We start from the raw sequence: 13589 nt of genomic DNA on the forward strand, positions 1-13589 counted from the left end.
GCATTAACAGCTTTTGCATATTCATTTTTACAGAAACAACAGCCCTAAACTTTGCAGTAACGAAGGTACTGATATATCAAGATTACTAGAAATCATCCTTAATATCCTCCAGAACTGGAATTCTATTATGCTAAAAAATAAACCTTTGGCAACACCAAATCCTTTCATATACCGAGGTTGCTGTCATTATTGTTCATTTTAAAAAGATTACAATTAAAACCCAGCACACTGTTTTCACACTTCAGTGGAATTCTTCAATTTTATTTTTTGTTTTACTCCAAACAATTCTTTACCAAATGCATTAAGTATTTAAATTACAAGCAGATTTCTTAATTTTCAGTATGGCAAACAGGGGGGGAAAAAAAAATAAAAATCAGTTCATCCAAGAAAAACAAACAAACACACGGCGATCTCCCCTCCCAAAAGGTCTTTTGGCAGCTGCAGAGAACCTGCAGCGCACATTTCCGTGCCTCAGCCCTCCAGGGTCTCCCTGGCACTCTCAAAAGCTCTGGTATGGCATTTGCAGTGTAAACAAATGTCAGCACTTAGATTATTGTAAATTATTTACAGTAAACTCATATAAGACTATAGGGCACTTTAAGGCCTTGTTAAGATTGCAATAATTATTCCCAGAAACTGAATTATGGGAGCACCTAGTCCTTAGAGGCAAAACCAGGAAACAAAACCATGACCTGAAATGTGGAAGACAACTTGCTTCCACTTTACTAAGGAATTCCCCGTTGAGCAGAGAGCACACCTGGAATGATTTTCCCCCAAGAAAAAAGTTCAAGTACTCTACAGATCATGTAGCAAAATGATGATGTTTAATGATGAAAAACATTAAACGTGCTTGTTACTATGTCCGACAGGAAGATGAATACTATAGATATGTTACTTAGGGATGATCACCGAACAAAGTAAAAATCTCCTTAAAACATCCGCAGCATCTTGGCCTGTTGCATGGCACAGCAATGGTCACTGGAACCCAGAGCTTGGAAAACCTTCACTTAGACAGCAAGAACTATTTTGTGTTGGCAAGGAAAAAGTGTTTCCATCCAATTTCTGTAACTATGCAATTGCCTGTCAACAAATCACAGACTGACTTTTAGACATACTTATATATTCTAAAAACATTGCGTGGGCAATTTTAGGATGTAAACAAATCTCAAAACATTTCAAAATCCGTTTTTCAACTGCTAGTCTAAATACATCTAGTGACATAAAATAGCACATAATTAAGTCAACATTTATGTAAAAAAATCCCAATTTATAGTTACTTGAATTTTTCAGAGAACAGTTTCGAATCTCTTTTTAAGTTTTAATGATCCATCCTTCCTGAAAAATATTTCAACAGTTAATCGTAATTTTAACCGTCTCAATTAAGATGAGAAAAAGCCACTAGAAAAAGATCAGAACAATCTATCTTATTCGTAATCAAATCAGTATATTCATAAATGAATAAAGTAGTTTAGAAGAAAAAAAAGTGAAATGCAATTCTTCAGTCTTGCTAGGTCAGACTCTTAGCGGTGCTGCAATGCCTTAGTCTGTCAGGGAAAGTTTATGAAAATGGTGGGGAGTTGGAAGAAACACAACTGGGCAAACAGGAGCAGCTGAAATTTGTTAGGATTTTGTGTCACATAAAGCCGTACTGAGAAATCACGTAGCATCAGTACCTGCTGGTCCCTACAATCAGCGCATCTGCATTAATGATGTTACCAACACAGACACTAAGTCTGACCTATCAAAGACTGTGTTTAGGCCAGTCTACACCAGCTCGATCTGTCAGAGCCCTGGAAAGCACTGTTTGGCATTAGATGGGTCAGAAGTTCACAGAAGCAGCTTATTTATGCTGGTCTGCATCCCAAGGTTTACACAGGAAAACAAGCAAGGTTTTAGTACATCTAACTGTAATCTAATCTCTGTTATTTGTCACCTAAAAGATAAGGAGTCATATAATCAAACTATGCAAATAAACCTCATTAAACCCCCTAATACTGTAATGAAAAACAGAATCTTGGCCCAAACTTTTCAAACAACGGGGGTGGCAAAGCTGCCTAACAATGATGTCCAGAGGCCTGGGAAGATTCATCAAGGACAATAATATTTCTGGAAGAAACTTTTGCAATTCAAGAGAGAACACAGTAGACTTTTCTCCTTATTTACACCAAATGCCCACTTACAATTTTTATGATAACGTAGATGCTTGACCTTAACTGCAATTTCATTGCAAGAAAATAATCCCTTTGAGGTCGGAGGGGGTGGAGGAATTCTGATTTAGGTGCTCAAACAGTTCAGTATTTTTAGACATAAATTCTCCATCATTTTACACAGGTTTAAAATCTGAGTGTGAGACAACATTTTACAGAAAATATAAGTATTAATTTGTATGATTTCCAATAAAAGTGATAGCTCTGATCAAAACAGAAAAAAAAAAATCTTTCATATATGTTCTCTATGAAAACCATAACTAAACTTAAATACACCTGTTGATCAAGACAAGAAACTCCGTGTTATTTATGCACAATGAAAAACAGTTTAAAAACAGTTTCCATTGAGGTACCTGTTGGCTCATTGTCCATCGAAAGTTCCTTTTTACCTCACCTGGGAAAGTGATTGTCTACAGACACGTTTCTCTGTTCAGAAAATAGAAAGCATATGTGCATTTTCATCATAAAATAATGAATGATAATAACTTGAGTTCACTCCACTGCCTGGTCAACCAATTGGTTGTGTGCGTTGGGTTTTTTTTAAAATACTGCAGGCCATATGAAGTATCTTCACTAAAATATCCAAGGGCTTCATGATGTACACTTGTCTTTCAACTGTCCCTTACATTTTCTGTAATTAAGAAGTATTAGTGATTTCTCCCTGCACATAATGCAACAATCTTCTTCGAGGTCCTTGTGGCCCCAGGATCAAGCAGATGTAACGGGAGGGCGCTGGCATCACGACAACACCATCATCACGACCAACACAAGCACTGCAACGTTGACTGTCCTCCTGCTGCCAGCCGATGTTCTCCGGGCATGCAATACAGCAAATACTGCATTGGTGTGATTAGTTGGTATTTCTACGTTGCAAATCATGCCTTCGCAGCAAGAAACGCATTCCTGTTGAGAAAAAGGAGATCACGGGATGTCGGGCAATTCAGTCGTGGCTTTCAGAGATGTATGTTCTTTCAACTGGTTGCAAAGGTAACAACTAAATGGACCCAAGGCAGCAGTTGGAGTATGTAAGCTACAACTTCTCTTCCAAACCATGCAGCACAGCCTTACTAGAGTAACTCATGCCCCCGTGCTCTCACTGGGCTTTGAAACCGCGACGTGATCCAATGCAGCCATGTTAGCTGTGCTGACAAGCTCATGTTGCAGAAAATAGGGTCAACTTTCCACCACTTTCCCCTTCTACCATGTGAGATAAAAACATACATTAGAATGTTTCAAGTTTCAGCTTTTTAAGCTAAAAAATTCTGGCCTTAAAAACTCTGCTCCTGTTCATTTTTCCCCTCAAGCTTTTGTATTCAGTGTAGCTTTACATGCTGAACTTCAGATTTGCTTTTTTCAGTTTTCTAGTGCCACAGAGCTGCTGACACAGCTGATTTTCAGGAGGGAATCTGAAAATAATTTTCCTTACTTGACACTCCTTGCTGGAAGACCCAACAGAATGCCAATTTTTATCTAATCTGAAGGCACAAGAACTCTTCTAAGATGCGGCAGAAGGCAAGCTGCATAGTGATTTCATGCCCTCTGTCCACCAAAACCTGCTGAAATCAATGGATGTTGGTTCAGAAAACATATAGAACATTTCATATTTAATATGAATGTAGCCTGCTTCGTTTTTGTGTCTGAAACCTTTCATGTTAAAAATAACTAACCTTCTCAAGTATTAAGGAATTAGTGGGTTATACTTTACCACCGTGAATACTTTGGTGGGATATGCTTGATCATTCAGAATAAACTTTTACCAAGGATCCCAAGGATGAGCCAAGACAGCAGTTGTAGCTTTTTGTCATGGAAAAGCTCAGTTGTACCTTGCTGAAGAGCATGGCCTTTGTGGCCAAAGATAGTCTTGCTCAGTGGATCCCCAAGCTATGATATGAAGAGACACGACTGGACTACCTCACTCCTGGGCCAGCTTGCCCAAGGGCAGGTTGCATAGCCCACCCAGGCACCTTACTCAGAGCTCAGAAGCTAAGGCCCATGCATTGGGTAACGCACTAGCAATGCCCCAGGATAACTCAGGTGTTTCTTTAGAAGCTGTTCCTACATCCTGTCACACAGCAACACAAATAGGAAAGTAGGAGGAAGCGGGTAGTCACACTTCTGCTGCAAAAATTTGATTTCTATTGTTAAATACCACAGAGCGCAGCTTGGCACATCCTCTTCAGCTCGGCAGGAAAAACAAGTACTGAAATGCAAACCTCAAAACCAGCGTGCTGCTCTTACACAAAGAGTAGTGCTTACTGTGTGGCCGCTTTCTCTGTGATGGTGGCAGCCTACAAAATGGCATTCTTCTCTGGTAGCACATTTTTTGGTGACTGATGTACTCTTCCCATGGTCTGTGAAGAGATGAACTGTCAAACAGTACTGAGTACCTACAAAATAAAATTTAAAATGTGTATTTGCATAATGTAGGCGTTCTTTTACAGGGGTTAAAAACTTCACACAATTTAGCAAACCATTCCCATTAAAATGACTTATTTTGGCTGTATAAAGCCATTTTTCTACTTGATCAAAATACCATTTAGCAAGAAATTAATTACTGATGAAATCTTAAGATTAACTGACCCGTCAACCCTCCAGAAAGGCTGCTATCATTTAAACTACTTATTAGCACTACAACCTACACATTTATCCTTCATTCTCTGCTCTTTTTTTGCAGCACCTTTCTTTGTTTTGGACATGTTTCCTCACTCCTCTAGTTTATTTCTTCCCCTTTCCCACTGTTACTATGAATATCACTGTGAAGAAAAATGAGGAAACATACTTTCATTCTTTTTTCTCTCATTCCCTCATACAAGTGTGATCTCTAGTCATTCAGGTCTTGCTGCTCACAAGCAAGTCTATAGCCTAGAGAGATCATTATATCTTGGGATGGTATCCAAAAGGAAGGGGATAAAGCTACAGAGACAATTCTTAAGTGTTTTTAGACAACATCTTTAAAATTAATTCCTAGGAAGCACATAGCTATATATATACACACACCCACAAACACATAAATAATTAACTAATATAGTATTGATATATTGGCAATGCATTAATTGTTATATTAATAACGTAGTTACATATTATATACAATGTTTTATACATATAGATATAAATAATTTTTCACTGTTGCTTTGCAGTTTGAAATAGTCAGAATATTCCCCTCAGTAGAAATTGGGTAACGCGTACTACTACTAACATAACCGAGGGCACCGCTGTGTTGGCATGTTAATCCTATTCAGTTAAGACTTCTACAAGATGTCTGAGTCAGGGAGAAGCAAATTTAACTATCAGAAAGAATTTCCTTAGTACAGACACACTTACTTTCAGGACACCATCTATCTTCAGCCCATCTGTTACAGTTGTAATTGTCCGCTGCATTATCACAAGTAAAGCACTTAAAACTGTTTGGAAATGGAGTGGCTTTAAAAGTATTAAAATATTGTGAGTTTGCAAGCATTAAGAAAGAAAAATATTCAAAATAATACTGTCAGTACACATCTACTTGCAAAATCATATTACATACATTTACATATTTTCAGTGATATATCACTGTTAGACAACTAAAACCCACGAAACAAGTTTTGTAGAAAGCTTTTCCATTTTTAACTTGCTTTGCTATGCCTGAACTTTAAAACATCTCCTCCTGTTTTCATTTTCTCACAATCCAAAATACCGTTTAAGTAGCGGTGGGAAAAACAGGAGAGAACACCTTACATATATGCACATGTCACTACATCTGCATGTATGTCTGTACAGATACACAAACACAATCCCCATTTAAATGGCTTTTGATTCCTTTGATGAAAAAAACCTACATCTTCAAAACCAGCTTCAGATCTTGATCTCCAACTCTGAAGAAGTTGGCTCCCTCTGACAAAGGGATCAAGAGGACTACTTTAAAATCTTATTTACATTATATAAAAATATAAATGGTTTTAAGGTGCACAGTTCCCTAGATGCACATATATACCTATTATATCTAGCTGTCCTGTTTTAATGATACATATAATGAAAATCTTCTTCCCTTAAATGAAGGGATAGAACACTTCTGATGCTAGATAACAGGCACAAAAAAATGATGCTATTAGTGACAACTGGCTTCACAGGTCTCACAAGGTTTTTAATTACCTTCAGTTTGAATTAATTGCATACAGCACACCTATTCTTTCCCTTACAAAAACCCCAACAAGATAAAAGACAAAAACATCTGTTCTGTATTAGTTATGAGAAACCCACTGCTTAATTTGCTCCGTAGGAAGACGTTTCAGAGACAGAAAAACATAATAAAAGCACTTAAAATGTGAAAGCCCTCGTGCACTCTTTAATTTAGCAATGCATGCAATTGTTTGTTCTCATTCAGTCAACTTATAAAATCTTAGAGATAAACTGCTGTGGGTCGAAAAGCAGAAGTTTGATTTTAAACTTTTTATCCTTCACGTTTGAAGAAGACAAACACCTAAAACCCAAATGATTGAAAGAATATAGCAATTAACTATAATGCTAAGCTACCATTGCATACCCAGGAAAAGCATAACTGTATACTTACGGTCTAGTGGAGGTCTCACATTGTAAAAGTTGATGTTCTCAGCTGAAACCCACTTTCCTGAAAGGATGAGGAATGGAAGAAAGGCTCCAGCCAGCATGTGATAGAATAAAAACATGCTGAGTATTATTGTACATGAAAAGCAAAACTCTTAGGCCTAGGACAGAAAGGGAACACATTATTTAGGGGGAATCATAAAGAACTGAGCATGTAGAACAATAAATTTCCTATGAACTACTCCCGAAGCCTTGAAAATTCAGTCGGTAGATCTATACTGTGAAGATGGCTAATGCAAGCAAGCACGCAATGATGAACAATGCAAAGCTGAGCAGTTACTGCCTTCTGCTGGCCAGGATCCTGTACAGAGCACTTCAGTTTCCACAGACTTAAAAGTTAACATTATTTCTTGAATCTGTTTGTCCTTCTAAGCAATGCCAATGTTACAGATTCCTTGTAAACATTCCGAAAAATCAACATCAAAACTGAGCTCCTTTACATCCTACTTAAAGGGGGCAGGATTACATTACTATTAAAGAAAGCAAAATGCAGAAAAATGTCATTTTTAACATCAACAGCCTAGAACCCAAGACCAGTTCCTTGTCCACTATAGATCAATGTATGTCTATCGACTTCAGATAAGCTACACCATCTGAACTGTAAGTGCACTCACCAGTGGCACAGCATTAAAGATCAAGAGTGTAAATTAGATTTATTTTTTTTTAAAGTTTATACCAAGGAAATGCTACGGAAGATGCCTGGTGATGGTACACAAGTTCTGTAGAACTGCAAAGCATAATGTTCAGAGAGTGGAGATACATGTTTTGGGCATGCTTTGCACATGTATTTGGGGCTCCCTAGGTACTGCGGTGAGGCTTTATAGAGAAGAAGAACTAATCAGTGAACGTTTTGGACAGTTTGGTATTTAGCTGTACAGCCATACATACCCACACAGAGGTATGTATGGCAAATCGCAGTGACACAGGAGACCTAGTTCAGATATTAAAAAGCAGAATCAGCTCAAATGGCACTCCGCCCATGCAAAACCCCAGCAGGAGAAACAAGCCTGAGTGGAGGCTCCCGCCAAACCAGAGACGTTGCTCTGGGCTGCCAAGTGCATTCAGTCAGAAATCTCTCTGCACACCCTGTGTAGATGTACACGCAGCCTGCGCAGGAAGCTCTGAACACCTCCAAGCACTGAACTGAAAATGGTACTCAAGACCATGGCAGAGAAGTTAAAGGATTTCCTTCTTTTTCCTGTGGGTTATTTGTTCTGCTTTGGTTTGTTTTATTTTTTTTGCAGTTGACACAGGCAGGAATTATTTGAAAGACAAACAAACCCATCAACACAAAGTTCCAACTTTATGCATTGGGAGTTTAGCCATCCTGCTTAAGATTTGTTTTTTAAATCATGGGTTTATGAATATATTTCAGCAGATACTGAGAAAGCCACAGCATACCTGCAGTGCACCTCCAAGACTATCTCCTGTGGATGGTCCAGATTTCTCTGACTATAGCCCAGGATCTAAAGAAGGATTAAGAAGAAAAATCTGTGAAAAACAAAGAGCAACTGCTCATCATAATTCTGTCCTGAAAGAACTAATTAGCTGAAACACCGTATGCGCTTCTTTATATTGAAGATTAAAATAGAAACCTAGAAGTGTGGTGGTTTTTATAACAAAATATCCAAAGAAGTACCTGAATTACACTGCGTGGCTCTGCCTCACTGAGTGCTCTTCTACTGCAGAAAAACAAATTCCCTCCTTCCTGTGAGTCATTTGTCTTTTATGACATTGGGGTAAGACAAAAAGTGAAGCAATGAGACTACTCAGTCCTTCCATGAGGACGAGTTTACCTCTCTTCCAAGGGAAGAACATTAATCAGGCAATGACCTGGGCAGGACCAGACTATACCAGATGAATATGTATTTCACACTCTAGACGTATCCAAACTTTCCACACATGCTACAACCAAAATAGAAGCACTAATCAGCAGCAAGGTAACCTAAAGAGCAAAGACTATCATCAGCCTCCAGATTAGAGGTTATTAGCAAGCTATGAAGTAAACAGGTCACCCACAGTTCATTCCTTACTGAAAGAGAAATACAAAAGTGTTGGCCAAATCCCTAAGACCACTGCAAAATCCCAAATAAATCTGAACCATAGTTACAGTTCTCTTCAATTCAGCACACGGTATGTGCACAGTGACATTCTGCAGCATTAAAGAGGGGCTGTTTATAACCCCCTTGACTTGTCTCTCAAACACATACTCGATGTGCACATTTCAACTGTACCCGCAGTTTTAGTGTTGTTGTTGGGTTTTTTTTTTCATCTGTGGAGAGACAAACCTGTGCATCATGACTGGATGCTTTTCTGCTGACAAGTCAACACACACCATGCTCTGTCACTGAGCTGCTGCCTTCAAAGTCTATTTCATGATCCTTTAATATTTTCCAAGACAGACCAGAGGAATGTGGCATTATCCAGCACAGGAGAAAGGGAAAAGAGGAGACAGTGCTGCTACTACGATTCATGAATGATCCAGCATTCTATCCAACTTAATTTCTCCCTCCTCTAGCATTCTTAGCTCTACCAGTTTACGTTGGAGACAACATCTTTCCCTCAAGTTCCTTCTGTTATACACAATTCATTTTATGTTACTGCCTAAAACCCCTTTCCTTTATAATCCATATCCAAGATTCTTCAAATCGATTTTTGCCACAAATAACTCAGTGTCAAGAGGTGACAGAATTTCTATTTCAGCTAAGAAATTCCCATCCCACTCTTCTGCTCTAAGGTATTTTGGATCAGGTTTCCACGATCTAACCAAGAGGAGGAAGTGCACCAAACCCCTTCATTAATACCATAACCATTATTCTAAATGATTTAAGAGTTAAAGTCAATGTAATAACAAATAACATTTTGGAAGCAAAATACATTAGAATAATTTCTATAAAATTAACACTTTCCATGAAAATAACCAATCAGCAAAAATTAACAGCTAAAGATGCACAAAGGCTAACTTAAAGAGATCATTGCTTCCCACACAGAGGAGAATTCTTACACGGTGTTTTAAAAACAAAAATATCCCTAAAGCACAGAATAGGAAGCACAGTTATGCACAATTGAATTAGCCAGCTCTTCAGTAACGTCCCCTTTTTCTGATGTAGAAGACACATCCCTGCTGTCACTCTGTTTACAGGTTGTCCTTCCCCATAGGTATCTCCTGTCATGCGTCACTGGAGTCCAAACACGGAACGATGAGATGTTTGGTCTGACTCAGTACAGCCCCTCAGTTTTACATTCACCCCATTGACCCCACTAGCTGCAGAAAGAGGTTAAAGCTACTTTTAACAGCAAGGTGGAATTTTACCCTGCTGAGCCACGTTTCCTTATCTCCCCCTGCTCAGCCTTTCCACTCGGAGGCAGAGAGAGGCATGGGGATGGCACAGCCAGTAATGCTGCACTAAACCACGCCTGTTCAGATGCTCCTCTTACCCGTGCCAGGATAAACTGGACCCCAAGCCTTGAGAGGGAGTGACACAGCAATCCTTCAGCACATCGCAATCCCTGCATCCTTTGCTAGGACACCAGAGAGTGTCCTTACATGCAGAACTAAGTACCAGCTCAAAATCAGAACCGCTACATAACTAATTTTATGAAAATAATTTGTTTTAAAAAGTACAGAAACTGGTCTCAATGCATGGAGTTAAAAAGATAGTAACTCAAGTACAAGTAGGTACCAACTGTCAATTTTCCAATTCCTGATCCTAATTACCTTGCTCTTGTGTCCCTGGACAATCAGGGATCCAGTGTTCACTACTCCAGCGTGGCAGTACCGGGCCCTTAACGCACACAGGCTGCTCGGGTGCTGCTGATAAGAGTAGGGGAAGAATCCTTCTCGTGCCTCTAGTGCCAACATCCTTCTTCGTGGTTCCCTTGTAAAATAGCTCTATTTATGCCCTCTGAGTAGCACAGGGAAGTTACTTTTAAACTGACAAGCCAGTTTTAATCAAAGTTCAGTGTATTTCGGGCAACTCAATAGCATTTAATTCTTTCAATTTTACTCTGTAGGAAGATAGGGTATTGAATCATTTCAGTGCATAACAGCTGCAAAATTTATCTCCTTAACATGTATCTTCTGCAGTTTCTACTAGATTGAGGAAAATTTGCTTTTATGGGGAGACTGGTCTGTAACTTGATCTGATGCACCTGGATAGCAAATAAAAGGCACAATTACACTTCTGCCAACTTTCTACAAATTCAAGCTCTCTTCTGCTCCCCTCCCCCAAGTTCCTATTGCTTTCCCCAGAGAAGCTCAGGCCAAATGGAAAATTTTAGAGAATATAAATACAAAAAAGCTGGTCTTCAGTTGGTGTAAAGCGCAGTAAATTGACCTCACAATTTGCTGTAGTCAAAGGTGTCCCTGTTTGCTAACCTGGCCAATAAATAATGGATGTTGTCTGACATAGTCTTAGTTACACAGCTGCACCAGAAGCCATTCTCAAATAAAACAGGAAAATATTGGCAAAAAAAAAAGGCTTTCATATCTTAGCCAAAAATCTTTAGAATGTTTCTTCATAGTCTCTTATCTCTGTTATGCTTTCATATAATATTATCTAGTAACATGAGTAAACATTTATTATGCCCAATTAGGAACTCTCATTAATGAAGGGAAAAAACCCCGTCACGATACAGAGATTAATTTATATAAACAAGAGCAAACACGGAGCTTTCCTGGGGTGAGGGAAGAAAACCCAAGAGGGAAGGGCTGTTAATGTATGCTCTGTAAAGAACTTGTGACTAAAGCACATTTCAAGAAAACAATGAGGAATACAATGGTTAAAATAATGAATATATTTCAGAAGGTTTTAATGTTTATCTTGCAGTGTGTAATAGAAGAGTAGGAAGCTTGATTTCTGATTTTAATAAAATTCAAGTCTGTCTACATTGTTTTTCCTGGCAGACTCCGTGGAGGATTAGCAGATTTAACATCAGATATGGAATGCAAATTAAACTTCCTCCTGTCATTTAGTAAGCAATTTTCAGGTGCTATTAGATAATTGCAAATGCTTATGTTAAGCTTGTTAAATAGCACTTCAGGACATAAGAGTTAGAAATACATAGGCAGAAAGGTATGTATGTTAAGGGCTGAAAAGTTAAAACCAGCACCTGACATCATCAGGTGTTCCCTTCAACAAATAAGAAAAGTCAAAACTGACACTTCAACTTATCTAAAAAGACAAAACCAGCTCTTTGGCTTCCCCATTTCATAGATAAATGTTACCATTCTTATGTTTTCCTCTGGAGACCCTTTAATTTGATCTGTAAGCCACCATTTACCCCATTTCAGAATTCAGGGGGTGAATAAGTGGATGGAACGAGTAAGAGACAACCTTAATTTTCTTTGGGAAATAAGCAGAACACATTTAAAACAAAAAACAGGGAAAAAGGAAATATTTTGAAGGATTAAAAAACTGCCAAATACTACTAGAGATATGCAAATTGAAACTATTTGTTATACAAGTTCTGCCTTTTCTTACCTACTGAGTTGAAGTCTCTATTTTCTGATTTTTTTTTACCTTACAGCATTACTAGTACAGAAGAACACAGGAAAAAAGATTTTACGTTACACTGATGGACATCTGCAATCAGTAACACTGACAGCATAAAATTTAAATTGCTAACATTCTTTGTAAACACAACACATTTCTTTGTCTCACCATGCCTGGAATTAAATTTGGTCTTAATTACAAGAAATTATAGAGTTCTTTATCTAAGATCTTACAAAAGTAGAACATAGATCTGGTAATGACAACATCATTTAGCTCGGGGTATAATGCTGGCATGGGAAGTTGTGACGCAAAGCGATTGCAAGACATGGAGGTGTCTGACTACACAATACATACAACTGCAATAATTTTGAAAAAATAATGTATGATTAATGGGATAAATCTGAGCAGCACCACTGAAGTGAAGTGTTGGCAAGGATAGAACATGTATTTGTTTTTAAGCTCATCCAGAAGAGCAGAACCATGGAATGAAAACTGCATTACACCTCATTCCTTTATAGCCGAAACTGCTCAGCAAAAACTAGTCTTGAGCACTGACATTCATTTTAAAATTCAGAACCCCCAATCATCTTTGGAAAATAATTTATTCTACCTAAAAATCCATTAATGAGAGATAAATAGCTGATTCCCTTCTGCAAGTATATAATTTCCTCAAAGGACTGCACTTTGTCAAAGCTATGGATGACCAGAAGTTTTACACTTTAGCTTGTAACAGCTTTTATATATAACATATGCAACTGTTTTAAATCTCTCTCCCACCTGTGCATGACTGGAAAACTTAATATTACTCTAGAGAAAAGAGATTATAGGAATAAGCAGCGTTTTTTCTTTCCTTGAGCTCATCAGAAGACTTTTGTAAAAAACAGGCTAACGCTATTAATTTTACAGAATATTTTGTTAAATACTTCAGGGGCTCAGACCATTAATGACTAATTAGGCCTCACTACAAATGGTGGGATAGAATTTAAGCAGACCAACCTCTCTGTGCACAAGCTACTGGCACCCAAGTTTACATGAGCCAAAGGTCCCAGTGAATACCCAACCAGCTGAGCAGAAGACAAAATTCTGATTTTCAATGCCCTTCCACAAGTTTAGCTCCACACCACAGCCAATATTTAAAAGACTTCTTTATTCCTGTCAAGCTAAAGTTACTCATACTCAGCAAGACTACAATGTAATGCTCTACGTTGTACAAGAATGAAGTTCTTCAACACCTCTTTTAGAACGTGAGAGAGGTGGGACAACATCGAAATGGAATCAAGATGTATCT

General features: G+C 38.2%; 1 protein-coding gene across 2 annotated transcripts in view; it reads right to left on the minus strand.

Annotated features, from left to right (window-relative positions):
• Nucleotides 1–802: 802 nt before the first annotated feature.
• Nucleotides 803–13589, minus strand: part of LYPD6B (LY6/PLAUR domain containing 6B) — a 55078-nt gene continuing 42291 nt past the window's right edge. For both annotated transcript variants that reach the window (XM_074910686.1, XM_074910687.1), the window contains 5 exons: nucleotides 8208–8272; nucleotides 6754–6907; nucleotides 5529–5627; nucleotides 4464–4594; nucleotides 803–3110 (listed from right to left, as the gene is read on the minus strand). In XM_074910686.1, coding sequence (XP_074766787.1) covers nucleotides 2946–3110; nucleotides 4464–4594; nucleotides 5529–5627; nucleotides 6754–6868 — 510 coding nt within the window. In that variant the 5' untranslated portion in view covers nucleotides 6869–6907; nucleotides 8208–8272 and the 3' untranslated portion in view covers nucleotides 803–2945. The remainder of the gene's footprint in view (nucleotides 3111–4463; nucleotides 4595–5528; nucleotides 5628–6753; nucleotides 6908–8207; nucleotides 8273–13589) is intronic.

This window comes from Athene noctua, chromosome 7 (genome assembly GCF_965140245.1).
Source record: "Athene noctua chromosome 7, bAthNoc1.hap1.1, whole genome shotgun sequence".
Classification (NCBI taxonomy): domain Eukaryota; kingdom Metazoa; phylum Chordata; class Aves; order Strigiformes; family Strigidae; genus Athene; species Athene noctua.